The sequence below is a fragment of the Trachurus trachurus genome (assembly GCF_905171665.1).
Source record: "Trachurus trachurus genome assembly, chromosome: 23".
NCBI lineage: Eukaryota > Metazoa > Chordata > Actinopteri > Carangiformes > Carangidae > Trachurus > Trachurus trachurus.
In genome coordinates, this window is record NC_139912.1 from 4,502,778 (window position 1) to 4,524,147 (window position 21,370).

Below are 21,370 nucleotides of genomic sequence, written 5' to 3' on the forward strand. Positions count from 1 at the left end.
CGGCAGAGTAAAGGTTTAGTGATCATGAGGTTGTGGGTTTGATTCCTGGTTCAAATCTTGCCTCAACAACAATTATAGTGAATTCTTTTCCCAGTCGTCCTCTGTTGACTTCTGATAACTTGCTTTATGTTGAAACTGCTGCTCTCAGCCTGAAATTCACAGAAATTTTCATTGTAAGTCATTCAAGCTTGACTCTCAAGCTTTCTTGGTGTTGACACAGTGTGTTTCCAACAGGTGCAGCTTTGGGCTCGTTAACTTCAGAGTGAGACAGAGTGCAGCTCATCAACAGACAACAGTCTCTGTAACTGTGTGTACACTGTGGCTTTGAGGCAGAGTGAGAGTCTACTGACTATGAGGTTGTGGGTTCGATTCCTACCTCGGTCAAACATTTGTATGGTGATCACTGCTTGCACTATTTGCTAATTCTGCAACAGCGTTCAGCTGCTTTCAGCAGTCACACCATTTCCATTCTTGGAAATGCTTTTACTAGTTTTAAGTATGAGATTTGTTTTGACTAGAAATAAGACAAATGTTCTTGGTAAGATTTTGAGTTTTTGCAGTGTATCTAAATGTCATAGAACAAGTGCATTACTTCCTATCACTGAGTCTATTCTTCTTTTGAAACACTTGTTTGGCTTGGAGAATAAGGTCTTAATCAGAATGAAATATGCTTACAAATGTTACCAGAATCAAATAAAAAAAATTAATGAAAGATTTTCTGTTTCGTTTGCCACACAATCACCATCATTTGTCATTTTGCATTTATTTGTATGGTCAACAACTTATTCCACTATAATAAAAACTATATGATAACTACTATACACTGTTTCATTATGTCACTTTTTATATTCATTTCATTCAGCTTGTTCTTTATCTTTTTTATATAATTTTCACATTTGGATTTAACACATTTAGAACCAGTATTATTACAAATAAAGTTGACATTAACCCACTACAGGAAACACAGGCTTTTATTTTGCAAAAAAAAGATTAACACAATTCAAAGAGACAACAGTTATTCAAATTTCAAACTATGTGTGTGAGTGTGTGTGTGTGTGTGTGTGTGAGTGAATGTGTGCATATATGAGTTCATGGCTGTAACTCGTAGCCTAGTGGATCGAAGCCTCGGTCCAACAGAGCGAGCGACGACTCCCTCAGCTTCTGCAGGAACCTCCTCAGCTCCTCTTTAGAGAAAACCTGTGGAGACGATGAAGAAAAATGATGAAGTCTTTTATATTAATCAAAAAAAAAAAAAAAAGATAAAACACGCTCCTGTTGTCCTTCTGGGTCAAATTGACTCAATCTGTTCCCTTCCTCCATCATTCCTTCTTTCCTTCCTTTCTCCCTTCTTTCTTTCCTCAATCCTTTTTCCCTTCCTTCTTTCCTTCCTTTCTTCCTTCCCTTGTCCTTACTTCTTCTTCCTTCCTCTTTTGATCCAATTGACCCGATCTGTTCCCTATCCCTCCATCTTTCTTTCCTTTTCCCTTCCTTGTGTCCCTTCTTCCTTCCTTGAACAAATCTGTTTCCTCCCTCCATCTTTCCTTCCTTTCTTCCTTTTTCCCTTCCTTCTTTCTTTTTTGACCCAATCTGTTCCCTCGCTCCTTCTATCTTATCTTCCTTTCTCCCTTCCTTCTTTCCTCAATCCTTTTTCCCTTCCTTTCTTCCTTCCCTGCGTCCTTACTTCCTCTTTTGATCCAATTGACCTGATCTGTTTTCTATCCCTCCATCTTTCTTTCTTTCCTTTTCCTTTCCCTTCTTCTTCCTTCCTTGAACAAATCTGTTTCCTCCCTCCATCTTTCTTTTCTTCCTTTTCCCATTCCTTATTTCCACAATCCTTTTTCCCTCCCTTCCTTCTTTTTTTGACCCAATCTGTTCCCTCCCTCCATTTTCCCTTCCTTCTTTCCTCCCTTTCTTCCTTCCCTTCGTCCTTACTTCTTCTTCCTTCCTCTTTTGATCCAATTGACCTGATCTGTTCCCTATCCCTCCATCTTTCTTTCCTATCCCTTCCTTCTTTCCCTTCTTCCTTCCTTGAACAAATCTGTTCCCTCCCTCCATCTTTATTTCCTTCCTTTTTCCCTTCCTTCTTTCCTTCTTTTTTGACCCAAACTGTTCCCTCCCTCCTTCTATCTTTCCTTCCGTTTTCCCCTTCCTTCTTTCCTCCCATCTTTCCCTTTGTCCTTCCTTCCTTCTTTCCCTTTGTCCTTCCCTCCTTCCTTCCTTTCTTCCTTGACCCAGGAGGACAACTAGAGGGTTAGTTTAGTTTAGTTTTAGTTCATTTCTTTCTTTCATTCATTTGTCGAGCATAAAAACAAAAAATAAAATAAAACTAATAAAAAAACAATGACAATACTGTAACTCTTGAATGAAGCAAACTTATATTGTCTACCCCTTGTTACAAATAATTAATTCACAAATTAGATAGTAAATGTCAGCGAGGTCCAGGTCTCGGGTTCAGAGTTACCTGGTAGAGACGATGCTGGTCGGAGGAGATGATGTCAGCGAGCCGCAGCGCCTCCTGGTGTCTGGAGGAGTTCTGCAGCACGCTGAGCAGCAGGAAGCTGAGGCGAGGCAGACACAGCGAACGCAGCGCCGCCATCTGGTGGCTGCGCTCTTCATCCTGCTCCGAATCCTGAAAACACAACAGGACAAACCGCTTAAAGGGGTAGTTCAACATTTTGGCAAATTGGCTCATTGCTATAATCCCTATAGTCATAGCAGTAGGTTCGTTACCTTTAATTGTCGGTGCAAGATATTTTTAGAACGACGGAGCAGAGCGGCGAACTGCTCAGAGCTACACTACGGAGGCTCATGGGATTTCTTGGTTTCCCTCATCAAACTCATCAAATACACAATCCAACAACTCCAAAACGCTCTGGTGGACAAGTTGTGACCTGCACATTCACCACGCTATGAGATAATAACACAACGTTACCAGACAGAGTTGTTTTAGAGGGAAATTCATGCAAAACCGCTGATGCGCGTTGCCTTCAGGGACAGTTTTTCATCAAGCAGTCTCTGAATTTCCCTCTAAAACAACTCTGTCTGGTAACGTTCTGTTATTATCTCATAGCGTGGTGAATGTGCAGGTCACAACTTGTCCACCAGAGCGTTGTGGAGTTGTTGGATTGTGTATTTGATGAGTTTGATGAGGGAAACCAAGAAATCCCATTAGCCTCCGTAGCGTAGCTCTGAGCAGCTCACGGCTCTGCTCCGCCGTTCTAAAAGTAGCTTGCACCGACAATTAAAGGTAACAAACCTACTGCTATGACTATAGGGATTATGGCAATGGGCCAATTTGCCAAAATGTTGAACTATCCCTTTTATCACCAATAGATGGCCACTGGACATAAATATTAGTTATTTATTGATACATATACAGTCTCTAGATTCAGAAAATATGATAAAGTTGTAAAGACACTTATTTATTTTTATATATTTGATTCCCGCTTATAAGATACATATAATTTTCTGTAGACTTTGTTGCACTGATGTTGTGAATCTGTAATTGTCTTGTTCTCACAGAGGAAACAGACTAGAGCTGTCGTACAGGAACTGAATTGAGTTCCTGTTTATTTCAAAACCAAAACAAAAGTTTTAAAGTTCCTTCGTTTCTCAAAAAAGTTTCCTGCAGCTCTGGGAGTTTTCCTGCCATAAACACTAACCTGTCTGTTGTCGACCATCCATCCTCCGTCGACGAACAGCAGCACGTTGTAGATCCTCTCCTTCACGTCTTCGGTCAGGACGTCCAGACGACACGACCAGGAGGACAGCGAGGTCTGACACACAAACAGATAAGAGGTGTGTGTTACTCATATTATACTGTTTGTGTGTGTTTATTAGGGGTGTCACGATTTCGATTTTTTATCGAAATCGATCGAAATTACGTCATGGTCTCGAGCATCGAAGTCAAAGAGAGGATCGACGAAAATTATGATAATGTTTGTTTCAAAACCTTGGGGACAATTTTGGCCCTGATTTTTGGGGGCATTCTTAGTAAAATTGTTACCTTTATATTGTAAATAAATTATTTAAATGTGACCATAGTGCCTAATGTGATACATTATGGAAATTGCATCACTTATACAGGGTATATACAGGAATCTTGAAGTTAATTTTAATACCTTTTTAGGACTTTTTCAAGACCTTCTCAATATTTTTTAACACCTCACCGCCACTTCAAGCTGTAACCATTTACATCAGTGACACTTTTAACGTACTAATAGTTTTAGTTTGTGATAAAGACTATAGACCACTATGATACAACAGAATTCAAAATAGGCTGGGATAATAAATCAAAGGCACATTTTATCAAAAAACATTGCTCCACTCAAAAAACAAAAACAACAATCTTCTTTTCTTTTTTATGTACCGGTTCATCTTTGGTTTTTAATAAAATGAATAAATTCACACACTTTTACAATGTTCTTTAGGACTCAAACTCTTGGACAGCTAATTCAGAAAAAATACCTTCAAAATATAAGACTTTATAAAGTCATGAAAAGACTTTTTAATACTTTTTAAGGGTCTTAATTTTCCCAAAATTGATTTATCACCTTTTAATACTTTTCAAGACCCCGCGGATACCCTGTTATATGTAGCCCATCTTTTGAAATAAGATTTACTGTACAAAATTTGATGAATAAAACCAATGATCGTAGACTAGACTAGTCTGAAAATGGCATAGGGCTCTGTGCTGTAAGAAAAAGAAAAAAAAAATCGAGAATCGAGAATCGAATCGAATCGAGGATTTGGAGAATCGTGACACCCCTAGTGTTTATTGCTGTGTGTGTGTGTGTGTGTGTGTGTGTGTGTGTGTGTGTGTGTGTGTGTGTGTGTGTGTGTGTGTGTGTGTGTGTTTACCTGGTACTCCTTCTCTCTCATCTCATTAGCTACTCTCTCTGTGAACTTTGCTTCGGGAGCCGGTGCTGGTTTCTGAGGGGCAGAGCTGCTGTGGCTAAACCAGTCAGTGAACGCCTCATGAGCTTCCTGCAAGAGATTAGGGAAGACACACTCAGATCAATAATGTTTATTGATACAGTGTCAGCAGCACTCTATTAGCCATTTTCCACTCAAGCGGTTTAAGGAACCCCAAGGCGACGATGCTTCACGGAGCGAAGTGTGATTTAACTCCTCCTTAAGGATCATTTTCACCGCTCTGGTGTTTTATGTGTTTTACAGACTCTGTAAATCTTGAAGAAAATGAAATCCAATATTACAATTTATGACCTAATACCTGCAAAACTAATGAGACTTTCATCAGTTTAGCATTAATTAACAATTGTTAGCATGTTAGCACATCAATCTAAGCTGATGATCATGGTTAAAGGGATAGTTCACCCAAAATTCAAATTTCGGGGCTCCGTGCAGCAGTGCATGTCCATATGACGGTAGCGAACGGAGCTCACTTTTCTTAGTCCAAAAAGACACACCAAAAAACATCCAAATACCTCCATAGTGCGAGAAATTGTTCCGAAAAAAATTAAATAAGTCTATGTTTTAAGCTTGTTTGTAGTGGAAGCTCCCAGTGTTGCTCTGCCAGAATCTTGCACGATTTGCGGAGCCGTGAACTGGGCGTCAATGCAAATCGCACGAGATTTGGACGGACCAGGAAGAGCAGTGCTGGGAGCTTCCGCTACAAACAAGCTTAAAATATAGACTTATTTAATATTTTTCTGAACAATTTCTCATGTTGGGGCTTCAATACAAGAGGGACATTACAGACAAGCACTATGGAGGTATTTGGAGGTTTTTTGGTGTCTTTTTGGACGAAGAAAAGTGAGCTCCGTTCGCTTGTTCGTTTGAATTTTGGGTGAACTATCCCTTTAAAACTATATTTCACCTGCTTAACATCAATATAGTGTATATATATTTGCATCATGCAGCAGCAGCAGTTCAGTGTTTATTACCAGGTAGGCTCGGATACACAGGTGTTCCCTGATGGCGTTCTCGTCCTCGGCGGGTAAGGTGGTCTGACCGATCCCGGCCCACTGGCAGCAGATCTCCTTCATCGAGTCCTCGGGCACTTTGGAGAACACGGCCTTGGCTGCATCGTGTTTCTGCAGAGCTGAGACGGGGAGACAGAAGAAATGCATCTATTTCTCCTACTCCTTTTATCTTTATTATTTACCTTATATTGTCCCAGCTCTATTTATTTATTCTCTTTTACATCTCATTTTGTAAGACTCTAGTGCAGGGGTCATCAACTATATTTGTTGAAGGGCCAGAATCTTTCTCAACCCACACCTCGGGGGCCGGACATTCAAATTAAATTCACCTTTTTGCCTATAATTTATTTCTATTTTACCTGTAAGCTCATAATTTTCATTTATACATATCTTTGGTGTTTGATATGATATAAAATGAAAAATCTTGACAGCTGGACTTTCAGATCCTCCCACATGCTGGAGCTTTACACTGCTGACTTGCCCTGTGATTTTCAGCCTAAATATGAAAGGAGGCTGACAATCGGTTCTGATAATACAAGTCAGTAGCCCTGAGTAGTCAGTAGTGTTTCTCTTCTATAATACACATTCTACATCTCGGAGGCGACGTTTTTCCACACATGGACAGAGCTCAGTGGGAAACAGTAGGAGAGACACAGGCCGAGGGGGAACCGGGACAATTGCCCTCGGGGATGAATAAAGTTTTTTGAATTGAATTGAATTGAACACCGGAGGGAGAAGTAGGTCCGTGCAGCTGTGCGCCAAGGACGTGCACAAAAAAAAACAACCGAGTGGCATCAAACACGCGCTGCCGCCGCATCGTTTTTGGGTTGTGAGCGCGCATGACACTGAATGGGTTTGAGTGCGCAAAAGACGCTACATCTGAACGGCCCGTGCACACCCGGTTTAACTAAGGCAGCGGCCAAAATCACCCAGGCAGCTCGGCTCTGCAGACAGACAGGGAAAACCCTGCAGTCCAGTCGGCTCTCTAAACTTTCATGCATGCTGCTTTGGGTACCGAGGCGTTTCCTAATCCCAGTGCAGGGACTCACAGGCACACACAAACACTGAGCGCGTCTGCGTGTCTCCGTGTCCCAGCGCATTGACTGACAGGCGCACACAACGAGAGACCAAGAAATATAATACTTGTAAACTATTAGAACTCAGTCGCGGGCCGGATTGGAAGGTTCGGCGGGCCGGATTCGGCCCGCGGGCCGCCAGTTGATGATCACTGCTCTAGTGTTTCCCCATAAGTGATCCCCGTTAAGATACGTAGCGTTTCCTCATTTCAGTTCGGTCCCTGCTTTTAAATATTCCATGTTTTTTATTGGGGAAATTTCACATCCATAAATATAAATTTCAGAATTCTTCACCATCATTCAAATAGTTTTTGATTGAAGTTGATTATTATTTTAAGTCTCTTAACTCATTGAGTGCCGCGCTCCTTTCCAAAGTTTTAGTCAAGTGTACCGGCAATTTAGACCATTTTTGACTTTTTATGTAGAGCCATAGTGTATTCTATATTATTGCCACCAACACATACTGTGGCTCAATTGAAAGGTTTACCTTAATGCTTCAAGTGGCCACAAACCGTTTGTTTCTACGTGCCTCTGTTCCTGAGAAAAGTCAAGCTAAACATGGCTGGGTTTCACCAAAATCCCTCCTTTTTTTCTAGAAAAGGAGATAGAGCGTCTTTTATGAAAGGTGCTCTGTTTGTGTCTGTCGCTCTTCTGACACTCGCATTTCTGGATCAAACGGCTCGTATAAGATAAATATATACAACAGTTGTTGTTCTATTCACAAAACCACCATCGGGGGCGGGGGGGGCGCCACTAAACAACAATAACACAGACGCACCGTGCCGTGTCACAGCTTCTCCCCGCGGAGCGTGAGGGTCAGTCGGCCACAGCGCCGCGGGAAGACCGGTCCCGCCGGTGGTCGCGGTCCTTCTGTGGTTCGGGTCGGTGATGCCGGTCTGCTTTGGCCCAGAGACCATCAGATTTTACCGCGGGAGGACTTTGGGGAGGACACGGTGTTGCTCCAGCTGAAGACCGGGCGGGACTGTCGGCTGAGAGCTTCCTGGTTCAGCTCCGAGCAGCTCGAGCAGCTGGAGCAGCAGCGCGGGTGAGAGCAGAGCAGCTGCGCTGCATCTGCATGCAGAACTCGTTTGCAGAAGCCGAGTTATGATAAAAACTTCCAGATCATGAGCTGTCATGTGACTTTGATCGTCATCTATTTCAGTTCTCCTCGTCGTAGAGTCCCCAAATTTACATATAATGTGTATTAAAGTGTCTATTTTCATAATTTAAAAAAAAAGCAAAAAACGGAAAATTACGTTTTCGGCACTCAACGCATGGGAACGAAAAACGAGAAATTACGTGGTTGGCACTCAATGAGTTAAGTTAATTACAAATAAGAAATGTATATCAATAATGAATAAAAACTCAGAAATTTTCAACCAATAATCTGTCACAACAATTATAATTACAATTTTCATTGGATTACGAGGTCTGTCACCAAGAAATTTATTTATTTATTTATTTTTTGTTAATTTGATTGTTGTTATGCTGTCATATATGTGTAACTGTACTGTGAAACGTGGGAATGACTGAATTGTTGTTGTTGCAACTTTCAATAAAGTTGGAAAAAAAAAACTTCCATGTTTACTTTCATGCTGTATGTGGCTGTTTTTATTATGGAAAGCTGTAACTGTGTGAAACATGCTATAGAAATAAAGTTTAATTGATTGAGGAGCTTCAACAAATAAAAGAAGAGTACCCAGAAACTTCCTCATGATGGCGTTGGACTGCTTCAGGGCCTCGGCTCGATGGGCGGGGTCAAACAGCAGCCAGTCGATGATGTCGATCTTCCTTTGGTCCTCCTATCAGAGCACAGCACCAGTCGTTAGTTTAGTTATTTTCATTTTTAGACTCATTCATGCATTTCCCCTCTTTGTTTTTCCTGTCTGCACCTTTGTCGTTCCCGTCTCCAGCGTCTGGTTGTGGTGAGTGAACTCAGAGTCGTCTCTCTCCCTCACGGTCTCCACCACCAGCTTCGTTATCGCAGCAACATCCAGACCTACGTTAAAACAACAGAAATGTTTAGTATTTTCTCAGTAATAATATCTGGCCTCAGTGTGATGCCCAATTCTAATTCTTATTTTGATCCCTACCCCTACCCCTAGCCCTTAACCCTTGCCCTTGAAACGGAGCTACGAGGGGTAGGAGTTGAAAGTCAACCCCTACGAATTGGGACACCACTTCAACAATCACATGCGTCATCAGTCGTCTCTGCTGGCTTTCACATAAGCAGACGTGACAAGCTTTTGCCACAAATCCTGTATTCAAAACCACATTAACTTAATAAAATAAAATAAAATGTAATGCAGACTGATCGGTTCATTGTAAAACGTTTATTTATTGATTCAAATGTGGTGATTTCTGTACGTAACAGTTACAGGCTACAGATCCCCCAGGCAGCGCTGCTCCTCTGTCCAATACACACATGAAGCTTCACTTATAATTCAAACAAACTAATGCTATTTCATCAATGAGACCAGCATTTATCTCCTAAAAAGAATGTAGCCAGCCAGTGGTAAACCTCTAAAAACCTGCGGGTAAGTTAATTAGTGATCGTCTTTTCTCCCGGGATGACGACGGAGGTTGGCCGGCTGACAAGCTCTCCGCGAGCCGTTGATCTGCTCCACAGGTGGAGCTTCACTTCTCCGAAAAACATCGGAGCAAACGTCTAAACAGCCGTCATTTGGATAAACCGACCGCACATTGGGGATCTAAACAGCTACTTTCTCACATGAAAAAATATTAAAACTTAACAAAGTGACGTAATAACAGCAAAAAAAGAGAAAAATCTCCGTTTGAAGGACCAGATAGCCCTACCACTTCCCCCTAACCCTCGTCTGAACCAGAATCGGGACACCACCACTTCACGTGAACGCGCAAAACGAAGGAGTAGGGCCAAGGGCTAGGGCTAAGGGGGGAATTGGAATTCACCCTGAGTGTTTCGTTATTTTCCTTCTCACCTGCTTCAGTGGCGAGCTGCAGGCAGCGAGGACGGATCTCCGCCTGGGTGACGGTCTCCAGGAAAGCGGCGTACTGAGCGGTGGCGATCTCGGCCGGCAGCTGACCCACGTAGCTCGCCACCAGCTCGGTCTGCTGGTCCCGGATCAGAAGGGAGACGTAGGCCTTCAACACATCCACACACACTTCCTCCTTCAGAAGAGAGAGGGAGAGAGATGGAGAGAGAAACAGGTCAGTGAAAAGTGAAGACAAACAGCGTGTTGTTGCATTCAAAGTCTTGTGTTTTACCTTCAGGGCCAAACCCAGAGAGCGGAAAAACAACACGAGGTGAGTCATGAAGCGCAGCAGGTGGGAGGGGAGGGGCTTAGGAGATGTGAGCCAATCAGAAAGCTCCTCCATCAGGCCTGAGAGAGGGAAAGAGAGATGGATTCAAGGTGGTGTTATGGAAATAAAATAAGTTATATTATAATAAATAAATGACTGTAGGGGAAAGAGCAGTTCTCACCGTCCAGATCCCCCAGGATGACAAACTTCTGGATGATGTGATAATGTTCTTTTGTCTCTTCCAACACCCTCTGCAAACACAGACAGAAAGAAAGAAGTTGGATTTATAACCTGGGTTCAGTCATGTGACTTCACCGTTCACATGTTACAGTGTAAGAGTTTCACCTTCGCCTCTGAAGCCTGAAGCTCCTCAAACACTTTCTCCATGGTCCAGCTGAGGAGAGAGACAGTGAAGTGGTCAGAGAGATATATGTTAGAGAATAATTTCACTTCCCTGTGTTGTTTGTGTGGCCAAAGGTCAATCCCACTGTGTTTATAGTCTGAGATATACTGCCAGAGCAGTATTTCTAAAATCCTTTTACATCAACCACGAAATCCCATTGGACAAAATTTTGAATCAAACACCAGAAAATAAACAAATATTTGTTCTGAGACTGAAGAACTACTATTACTTTTTTAGTCAATGTACATTCAAATTAGGGCCAGTAGTGTGAATTTTTGGAAATGTTGTAGAAAAATCTCTGGAAAAAAAGTAAGATTTCTTTAAAAAATTCTAGAAAAAAAGTTCTCAAAACCTATTCTAAAAGAAAAAGCGATAAAATTTCTCCCCCCCAAAAAAAAGTTTAAAAAAAAATTCTAGAAAAAGTGTCAACATTTCTAAAAAATAATAGTAAAAAAAAAAAATCTCAAAAAAACTTAAAACATTCTAGAAAAAGTGGTAAAATTTCTCAAAAGATTAAATAAATATAAAAAAATTATAATAATATCTCCAATTTAAAAAAAAAAAATTCTACAAAAAAAGTGGTAAAATTTCACAAAGTGCCCCTGGCACCCGACTCTAAAAACCAGACAGAAAGTTATCTGCCCCGAATTCTTGCCCAGGAACAGGGCCAAGGCCGAGGCCAAGTTTCCTCCTTTTTCGTCTTAACTCTCACTCTCCGACGGTTTCCAGACAAAACTGTAGAGTTAGATGATAACTGTCACCGTCACTGGATAACACGCTGTGACGAACCATTGTTGCTCTCCCATCACCTAGCTGGTATAAATCTTTATCTTGATGTTTATGCACAACAGCCAATAGGACGTCAACACATCTCCCCCTGCAGGCTCAATGTAGCTTTCTAGTAATCTATCAAAAAGAAGTCAGGAAGAAAGTTTAACATTTCTTACAGACTTGAGCCTTTTTGAGTTTGAGTTTCGTTCCTGGTTCAAGATTTTGACTGAACTCATTTTCAGCCGCAAGAAAATTTCCTCCCAAATAGCAAAAGACATCAAACATTACATCACACTACAAAAACTGAGACTCAGGAGTCACTTCCCTAGCAACAGTGAGACCACAAACATTTAAAATTAGGCCCTGACATAAATATTGTCTTGTATCCAAGCCAATACGGTATTTATTTTTGTGTGTATCTGTGTGTGTGTGTGTGTGTGTGTGTGTGTGTGTGTGTGTGTGTGTGTGTGTGTGTGTGTGTGTGTGTGTGTGTGTCGTACTTGGCCTCCAGGTATTCTCGCGGCAGAGTCTCCACTTCCTGGTGAGCCATACCCGACGACATCAGGTCCTTCTCCACCAGCGAGTCGACCATGACTCTGAAGTACGCCCACACACAGTCCTCCCACGACTCACACACGGCCAGCAGCTGAAACACACACACACACACACACACACACACTGTTAATATACATTACATTAAGGACTCTAAACACACAGTAACTTAACACAATAACATCCTCAAGATCTCCACCTCATGATGTGCAATTTCATATTTATCGTGGTTTGTGTATACTGTATATTTTCTTTAAATTTATTTATTCTAACATTTAATATTTAAATATAGGATATTTGTATTTATAGTGGTTGTGTATATTCTGCTGTTTTTCCTTCTAATCTATTTAACCTTCGTCTTGTGTCAACTTTCTGCTCCCAACTATGGTGTTTTAAATCAGCTGTAAAACACACTAAAAACAATAATTTATCATCCCATTTGTTTCTGATCTCTTGGTTACATAGTTAGGCTTCCTTATGCATGAATAAGTTGGTTTTGCACTTATGATTTCAGTTTTAACTCTCATTATTGTTCTTATCGTTATAACCGGGTCAAAATTTACCCTAAAACCAGAAAAGTCATAATTTTAACTAGAGCATTTTAGAATTTTGTGGAAAAAAAAGAAAAGAATTTGTTTTATTTTGTTTAAATAAAGGTTCCTGACAAAGTCAAAAAGGCTTGATGCTATAAACATATGTATGTAGTACTTTTATGCAAAACCTGAAAAAAGAGAAAGGTTAATTCCCTTTGAAAGCACCTTATAGCAGTTGCTTTAAAACAATTTTGTTGTCCAGGTGACTGTGCAATGACAATAAAGCTCTTGAACTACAGAGTGGAAGCAGAGGTGTTTGTGTTCATCACTTTTAAGTAAAAGTTAATCACGTTCAAGTCTAAATGAGACATGAACTTAAACTTGTTTGATTTGATTGTGGCCAAACAGAGGATGGACTTGTAGTTGGAGAATCTCTGATCCTTTAAAATCATAAAACTAGTCTCTTTCAGATCTGTCCTTTCATTTATTGAACCTACAATGTAACATAAATACATTTCATTTCATTTATTAGTTTATTTCATAGGGACAGTGCACCACTAATCAACAGAGTTAAAAGAAAAACTGTAAGTGGGCCAGAGTTAGCCAACAAGGCTAGTTTTCGTTCGTACAAACTGATGATATTTACCGGCTTGAGGTTTCCACTCAGGCTGGCGTAGATCGCTCTCTCGTATCTGTTCAACTGCTCCTGAAACACACAGACACACACAGACACACAGCAGGTGAACACCGACTCCTTCCTCTGTGGATACATCTGTGTTTCTTTGTCGAACTTCATACTTTTTTCCTGTGTTTGTGTATGTTGTGTGTGTTGTGTTGTTGTTGTACCTCCTCAGCCATCCTCCAGCAGCAGGCCTTCCAGATCCCTCTCTGAGGGTTTCCTTCAACCGGCTGCAGCTCCAGACTTCCTGCAGAGACACAAGGACGTGTTAGGACACAGTCTGAGACGGCGTTGTGTGGAGGCGATGAGTGGAAACGTGACATCGGGATGTTGTAAATGAGGAAATTATGCAAATTTTAACTGCAGGAGGTGAATTCATCAGCTCTAATGAGAAGTGCAGTTGTCAAATTTACTTATAATCAACTGATATTCAGTCATCGACTTAACGGCAGAAATTAAAACTCGAGGCTGCTGTCGAGACCAGACCAGACAAAGAGAGACTCGGAGGTTACCTGAGGTCATGTTGGGATCATGGTACAGTTTCCAGCCTTCCAGAGTTGCTGCTCTCCAGGCCTGACCACAGCGTTTACACAGCCTCTGGGCCTAAACACACACACAGATACACACACATACACAGAAGCTGAAATGACTGTGGGTCCAGACAGGAAGTGAGACATTCTGTTAGAGGACAAACTAATCCTTGTATTCAGAGCTGATGGTCGTCATTAATTTGGGTGTACTGGCCCTTTAAAGGGATACTTCACCCAAAATCACCAATTTTCTACTCACCGTCATGCCAAGGAAGGGTTTGGAGAACTTTCTGAGTCATCAAAACGCTTTTGGAGTTCCAGGGGGGTCAACGGATTTTCATATAATGGCGGCGGATAGAGTTCACTTTTGAATCGTCCAAAACACACACTATGACACAACCAAATACCTCCATACTGCTCGTCACCGACACCGATAGACTGAAGCAGAAATCATTATGAATCAAATCGTTTTGAATCGAAAATCGATTTTGAATCGAATCGTAGCCCCAAAAATCTGAATCGAATCGAATCGTCAGATAGTAAAAGATTCCCACCCCTACTAAAAACAGAGATCAAATTAATTGTTTCCCAAGAACTTTTCCATGTGGCGGCTTCAGGACACTTGGGTCAGTACAGACGAGCAGTATGGAGGTATCGGGATGTTTCATAGTGTGTGTTTTGGACGATTCAAAAGTGAACTGAAGTGAAGCGTTTTGATGACTCTGAAAGTTCTCCAAACCCTTCCTTGGCATGACGGGGAGTAGATGATTGGTGAATTATTATCGATTTTGGGTGAAGTATCCCTTTAAATACAGTATGAACCACTGTGTCTCTCTCTCTCTCTACCTCCTCCGTCATCCCGGCTCTGATCAGTGTGAACAGGTTCTTCAGCAGCCGAGCGTCGTCCTCTCTGTCCAGGTCGGCCAGGGGGCGCTGCTGCCGGAACGGAGCGTCGGGGTCCTGGACAAACACACACACATTATTATATATTTAAAAAAACATTTGAAACACTAGGAAATGAGGAGGTGCGTGTTGTCATGGTAAATCTGCCTCACCAGTTCAGTGACCAGAGGGACGGTGAAAACAGCGCCGCTCTTCCTCCTCATCTTCAGCGCATGAAGCGTGTTCTCCCTGCGACACACACACACATACACACACACACAGCATGAACTCACTGAATCATTTTTTTAAAATATTGTAGAGAAATCGAAAAAAAAAGGGGGTAAGATTAAAAAAAAAAGTTTTAAAAAGTTTTAAAAAGTTTTTTAAAAATTATAGAAAAAGTTCTCAAAACAAAAAGAGAAATATGGAAAAAATTATAGAAAAAGTGTTAACATTTCTAAAAAAAAAAAATTCTTAAAAAAAAGTGGTAACATTTCTCAAAAAATAAATACATAAATAAAAAAAACAAAAAACAACACACACACACACCTGTAGATGTGATGTTTAAACACTCACCAGCAGACGTTTTTGGCGTAGTACTCGATATTATCAGAAAAATCTCCGATCTGATCCTTGGCGATGCACTCCAGCCAATCAACCACCAGCTGCAAAACAGAAAGAGATGTGTGGTTTTTTTTTTTGGTTTGTTTTTAACATGTTTTTATTGGAGAAATGAGAAAATGAGCATTAATCACAGATATTCAACACACAACATTTTTTCTTATGCGATGAGCACCTGGTCGTGTCCAGTTTATGGTAAATTGTTGTTCTTTTTAGTAGCGGATAACGGCGCTAACGGATAAAACGGTGCATTCAGACCCGCCTGTAACCGATGCATCAGTTCGTTCTGCAGCATCCGTTTCTGAAGGTCTGGAGAAGCTCTTTGCTTTTCCCCATCATGAGACGCCTCTAGTGTGACACCTTGGTGATGAGAAACCTTTTTATAGGTGTCAGTTTGGACTAAACCATCTGATATTACTTTGCACTGACATGGGACAGGATGACTTTCTACACACTGACAGACTCCAGCTGCTTTCTTGTCTTTCCATACCTTTTTGCACCTCCTCATTTTCTTCATGTGTTCAATACTGTGTCATTTCACTTTATTACACATTACTTAATTTACATAAATGCTTGGATTTCTTTGTTTATGTGCATTACTTGGGTTGTTGCTGACATCTGGTGAAAATTTCATGTCAATAGCTCTATTAGACATATATTTGCTGAGAAAAATGTTGACGCATTCAATACTTATTTTCCCCGCTGTATATACATACAAACAAGATAAAAACAAAATAATAATAATATATATTTTTAAAAGAATAAAATTAAAATAAATAAGGGAAAAAGTGGATATTCAAGATACAATACAAGTAGTCTAAGTTCAAGCACTGAGAACTGGATTTATTCCTCCTTGATTTTCAATTTTGTTTTCAAGTCTAGAGGTATTTATGTATCTGTATTCTGAAACATTTCAAAAACAAAAAACAAACTAGTGTGTGTGTGTGTGTGTGTTACCTGGCTCTGTCGTATGACGGAGTCGCGCTGAAAAAGCTGCTCCACCACAACTTTCTCACTCTCACTGGGAACCTATGAAGACACAAACACAGTTAAATCACAGTTAAATCAGAGATAAAAACTAAAACTCCTGCATCGTTCCTCTTTAACGTGTGTGTTTACATTGGGACTACTTCAGGTGGTGACGATTACAGAGAGAGAAATTTGCATCTACTCCATTAAAGCAGAAGTGAGTGATCCGGTCGTTTTCGCTAATGCTGCGTTCCAGGCAGGCTTTTGAAATCATAAATTACAGCTTCAAGTCACAACTTACGACTTTGTAGCGTTCCAGGCAACCCACTCGTGTTTTTCCGACCTGTTTTACCTGTGAAAGTCACTATAACGGCCACTCGTAACTTCCGACCCGTGAAATCGTACCAGTACGTCTTTTTGTACAGTCTATGTACCAGATCGAACTGGTACGACTTCACAGGTCGGAAAAAAACGAGTTTCCTTGAACGCACCATAACAGTCCTCGTCCCTACGTCGCCACATTCACGGCGTTCCTTGGCTGCACACACAGCCCTGCATGCCGTTCTCTCTCCTCATTGGATAAAAACTGTAGGATACGATAAATGTTTTCTCCTCGACTCAGAGCAGAGCAGAGGGACTGAGAGACCCGTGTTTCTGTCCAAACACTCTATGTAAGTGATTGCTGTCGGAAGATATAACTATTTAAGACTTATATTAACACAAATATATCACTCACTTCTGCTTTAAAGCAGATGAGAATGAGTCAGAATGTGGAATTATGAAGAGAATAATTTATGTTGTTTAACTATTGAGAAAGTGAACGCAGCCTGAATAATTGATCGATTATTAGAGTCTGATGAGCTGCATGACTCCGTGTCTGTGCTGCTCTGAATGTTTCCACTGCCCCCAAGTGGCCAAAAGGAGGAAATCAATTATTGCAGTTTTGTGAGTGTGTTGTTGTTATTGAACTGTCACTCACCACCATGTCTGTCATGAGGTCGTCCTCCAGCGCCAACTGGACCCGATCCCTGCAGAGACAAGAGACGAGGGATCAGAGGACAGACAGACAGACAGACAGTCAGGTGGACAGACAGGTGAGGACTAGTGGTGCAGAAAATAATCTTTTCAAAGATGTATCGAGATTCTTTATTGGACGATTCTGAATCAATGCAGTTATGTAACATAATCGATTTTTTAATTCAAACAATTAGCGGCCGCCACCATTTTTTCCGGGCTTTTTATGCATTTATTTTGAAAGGACAGCTGGAGAGAGCGTGAGAGAGGGGAATAACACGCAGTGAAAAGTGTTTCAGAGTCAGACGTCCGCTTTGGTTCGTATTGAGTCCACCTCGAGTACGCGCGGACGTCCGCGGAGTCTGCTCTGCGTAAAGTCCACCGTTACCATACCAACGTGCTAACGTGTCCTTTTTAGTTTAAAATCTCCTTTCCTGTTGTCAATAAACACACATGCAACCAAACTACACAGCTGTTAGATGATTTGGATGTTTGCCTGTCACTCATAGCATTCAGAGATGTTTCAATGTCCCACATCCTTGATTTTTACACAGCTGACTTGTATCATCATACAGACATGTCCTGTGTGGCAACATAGAAAATGAAGGATATGATGCATCGAATTGCATCGAGATGCATCGTATAATCGAATCGAACCGAATCGTAGACTGGTGACTCGTAATCAAATCAAAACGTGAGGCCAGTGAAGATGCACACCACTAGTGAGGACCACAGGTACCTGTAGAGGGAGGTGACGAGTCTCCAGGTGCAGTTCTCCTGCTGCAGCAGCCAGCGCACGCCGGCCGTTTTACTGTTCTGACCGGCTCTGAGGACGACGGACTGCAGCACGTCCACCTGGAATAAGACGAGAAGAGTTATCAAACTGTTGCAGCTCCTCAACGTGTGTATTTTCATTTTCATTTCATTTTTGATTTATTCCATTCATGGTTTTACATACTTCACATGGTTGCACATACTTACATAATGTACACATTGTCACCATAAATGAAAAGGAGCAGGATGAAGAAAAACTTATAGTACCTGCCCCTCTCTATTGTTATAATTGCATTGGCTTACTATCAACACCAATATTATACTCTATTTCAAAAAATTAAAGATGATGAAACATATAATAATAACAAAAAAACAACAAAGAAGCAAAATAGCAGTGGACACCACTGACTCGTCTATCTTTTCTTTTTCTCCTTCTCCTTCTTCTTTTTTGTTTTTCGAATTCTTCGACAGCCTCGTTTTTACACCTTTTTCATTTTTTTTTTTTTGTGGATCAGGGGAAAAATCTCAGCTCTCGCGTTGCCATGGTTACGGAATAATTTGCAATAGATATTGGAGAGATTTGTTTCTTGTAAGTAACGTGTGTATGTGTGTGTGTGTGTGTGTGTGATAGTTCAGTTCGATGATGATCCTGTGTTCGGTCTATATTTGCGTTCACGTAACAAACGAGCTGTTTGATTGACAGTTTCCTAATAAAGATCAAGACATTAGACATTAGACAACAACAACAACAACCCACCTTGTCCTGACAGAGCGCCTGATAATCCTCCAGCAGCTCAAACACGGCAGAGGAAGAGTGTTTCAGGAAAGATGTGAGGAACTCTGGGAAAAGACTGGCAGCCGCTGTTGGAAAGAAATAAATAAATAAAGATCAGACACAGGAGCGTTAACAAACACGTGTGCTGTAAACTAACGCTGCTGCAGGTCGACGTGGGTGCGTTTGTTTCTCTCACAGGCCTCTCCGGGGTCGTCCTCCTTCAGCAGAGCCGAGCTCAGGTTGGCGATGTCGTCGGTGAAGAAGCTGGTGTTCTCCATCCCCGACACCGGGGACGTGTACATGCTGTTGGTCCAGTCGCTGTCATCCAGGTTCTACACACAAACATGAAACATTATAAATTAAAGGGATAGTTCAACATTTTGGCAAATTCTCCTCTCTCAATAATCTTTATAGTCATAGCAGTAGGTTCATTAACTTTAATTAACTCCAAAACGCTCTGGTGGACAAGTTGTGACCTGCACATTCACCACGCTATGAGATAATAACACAACGTTACCAGACAGAGTTGTTTTAGAGGGAAATACAGAGACTGCTTGATGAAAAACTGTCCCTGAAGGCAACGTGCATCAGCGGTTTTGCATGAATTTCCCTCTAAAACAACTCTGTGTGGTAACGTTGTGTTATTATCTCATAGCGTGGTGAATGTGCAGGTCACAACTTGTCCACCAGAGCGTTGTGGAGTTGTTGGATTGTGTATTTGATGAGTTTGATGAGGGAAACCAAGAAATCCCATAATGAGCCTCCGTAGCGTAGCTCTGAGCAGCTCACGGCTCTGCTCCGCCGATCTCAAAACAACATGCACCGATAATTAAAGGTGATGAACCTACTGCTATGACTATAGGAGTTAGGTGAGAGGAGGATTTGCCAAAAATGTTGAACTACCCCTTTAAGGATTTTTCATTTCAAGTGTTATATTAGGTAGAATCAAGTCTCTGAGTGTGTTATTGCTTCTCACCATACTGGTGAGTGCGTTCCTGGGCGTGTGCGTGTATCTCGGCGTTCGACCTCCCGGAGCCAAAATGGAGGAAACATCTGGAATCCTGGGAGTCACTGAGAAAGAGAGAGAGGTGAGACATGAGAGGTTGTATCAGGCTTAATATCAGCTGATGCCCGTGTGTGTGTGTGTGTGTGTGTGTGTGTGTGTGTGTGTGTGTCCTACCAGCTTGTCTGTAGAGCGAAGCAGGAGTCGCCCTCAGCATGGAGCGGGCTGGTGTTACCGAGGCAACGACAGGGCTGACGCTGCCAGGTGACGGGACTAAAACCAGCAATCAGGAAAACAACAAGGGAAGAAAACTCCTAGGTGCACATATCAGAGCAGACACACACACACACACACTATACATACATACATACTACACTGCAATTTCCCAGCTTGGGATCAATAAAGTCTATCTATCTATCTATCTATCTATCTATCTATCTATCTATCTATCTATCTATCTATAAGGAAACCATGTACTCCAGGATACAAGCCACCTTCTTCCTCCTCCTGCGGGCAGCGATGGTCACCTCGTCATCTCGAACCACAGGAGAGGGCAGCTCTGCCCCCCTGCACAACAAAACAAGCACAAACATATAATAATTATTCATCTGCATCAGAATCTGACACAAAACAAGTCAAAGCGAAGCAAAACCTTTGCCCCAAACTTAAGCAATTAGGGCCAGTCTGGAGCCCTGAAACCCTAAAGATACTGAATTTATAATGACAATGTAAAATGCTTGCATGCACCAAGTATTTAGCATCCATGCCTGATATTATAATATTAAATATTAATATAATTGCTAATCCAAACAGATTGCAAACTAAATGTTCAGTATAACAACAGTCAGAGAGGACATTTACTGAATTTAAGTAGTTTTAGTTTCAATACATTTAAGGACCATTCTCGTGTACTTGTATTTAGGTAATTAGATTAGATTAAATTGGTTTATTAATCGTTAAAAACAATGAAACACAGTTTGGCTGCTCTGCATGGCAGCAATGCAAGTAGCCTAATCCATACACAACACAAACAACAGATTAATAAACATATGGTTCAGGAGTAGCATAAATAATTAAAGTGTAATAGTGTAAATAGTGATATATTTTAAACTCAGGAGTATTTGCAGCGTGGTAACTGAGAACTTTTATAACAACATGACACAAACTCTGCAGCAGCATTAGCCTGTTAGCATCTCCATTCACTGTGAACGGCGGCGTTAGCAGGATTAGCATCGTTAGCCCGCAGCTAGCACAGTAAACTAACCAGCTAACCGGCCGTTGGCTGGTTAAATAACCGTACACATTATTTCATAAGCGTAAAAGCTTATTAATGTCATTATATTGTGAAAAGCAGGCGTATTTATTTACCAATCCATGATAGCGAGCTGTCAATTCCCGCTTCACGAGGTTTAGTGTGTCCTACTTTTTCTTCTACGTTACGTCTTGTCTATTTCCGGCGGTCTGCTGCTGACTAGCGCCACGGATGGAAGATAACAGCGATTACAGCACTGGTGTGTGATCAATTCATTCATTTTAACAAGAATATTGACTGTTGTGAACA

General features: G+C 41.3%; 1 protein-coding gene across 1 annotated transcript; it reads right to left on the reverse strand.

Moving 5' to 3' along the window:
- Window positions 1-995: 995 nt before the first annotated feature.
- Window positions 996-21,244, reverse strand: nup107 (nucleoporin 107). Its single transcript, XM_083999242.1, has 27 exons — window positions 21,178-21,244; window positions 20,297-20,376; window positions 19,987-20,082; window positions 19,783-19,877; window positions 19,003-19,138; window positions 18,789-18,892; window positions 17,997-18,112; window positions 17,223-17,271; window positions 16,232-16,303; window positions 15,230-15,318; window positions 14,827-14,902; window positions 14,618-14,731; window positions 13,754-13,844; window positions 13,409-13,488; window positions 13,209-13,268; window positions 11,978-12,123; window positions 10,649-10,697; window positions 10,485-10,554; window positions 10,268-10,383; window positions 9,982-10,171; window positions 8,914-9,020; window positions 8,721-8,823; window positions 5,907-6,064; window positions 4,861-4,986; window positions 3,663-3,776; window positions 2,462-2,629; window positions 996-1,197 (listed from the first exon to the last, which is right to left on the reverse strand). The coding sequence occupies exons 1-27, from the start codon at window positions 21,183-21,185 to the stop codon at window positions 1,090-1,092; spliced, it is 2,721 nt and encodes a 906-aa protein (XP_083855368.1). The 5' UTR covers window positions 21,186-21,244; the 3' UTR covers window positions 996-1,089.
- Window positions 21,245-21,370: the final 126 nt, after the last annotated feature.

Excerpts from the sequence above, each read along its gene's own strand:
- nup107 (XM_083999242.1), bottom strand. Across the intron at positions 12,124-13,208 it reads TGAGTGGAAACCTCAAGCCG|CTGCTGGCCGTGTGTGAGTC; the intron begins GTAAATATCATC and ends TGTGTGTTTCAG. Across the intron at positions 2,630-3,662 it reads GGATGGTCGACAACAGACAG|GATTCGGAGCAGGATGAAGA; the intron begins GTTAGTGTTTAT and ends TTGTGTTTTCAG.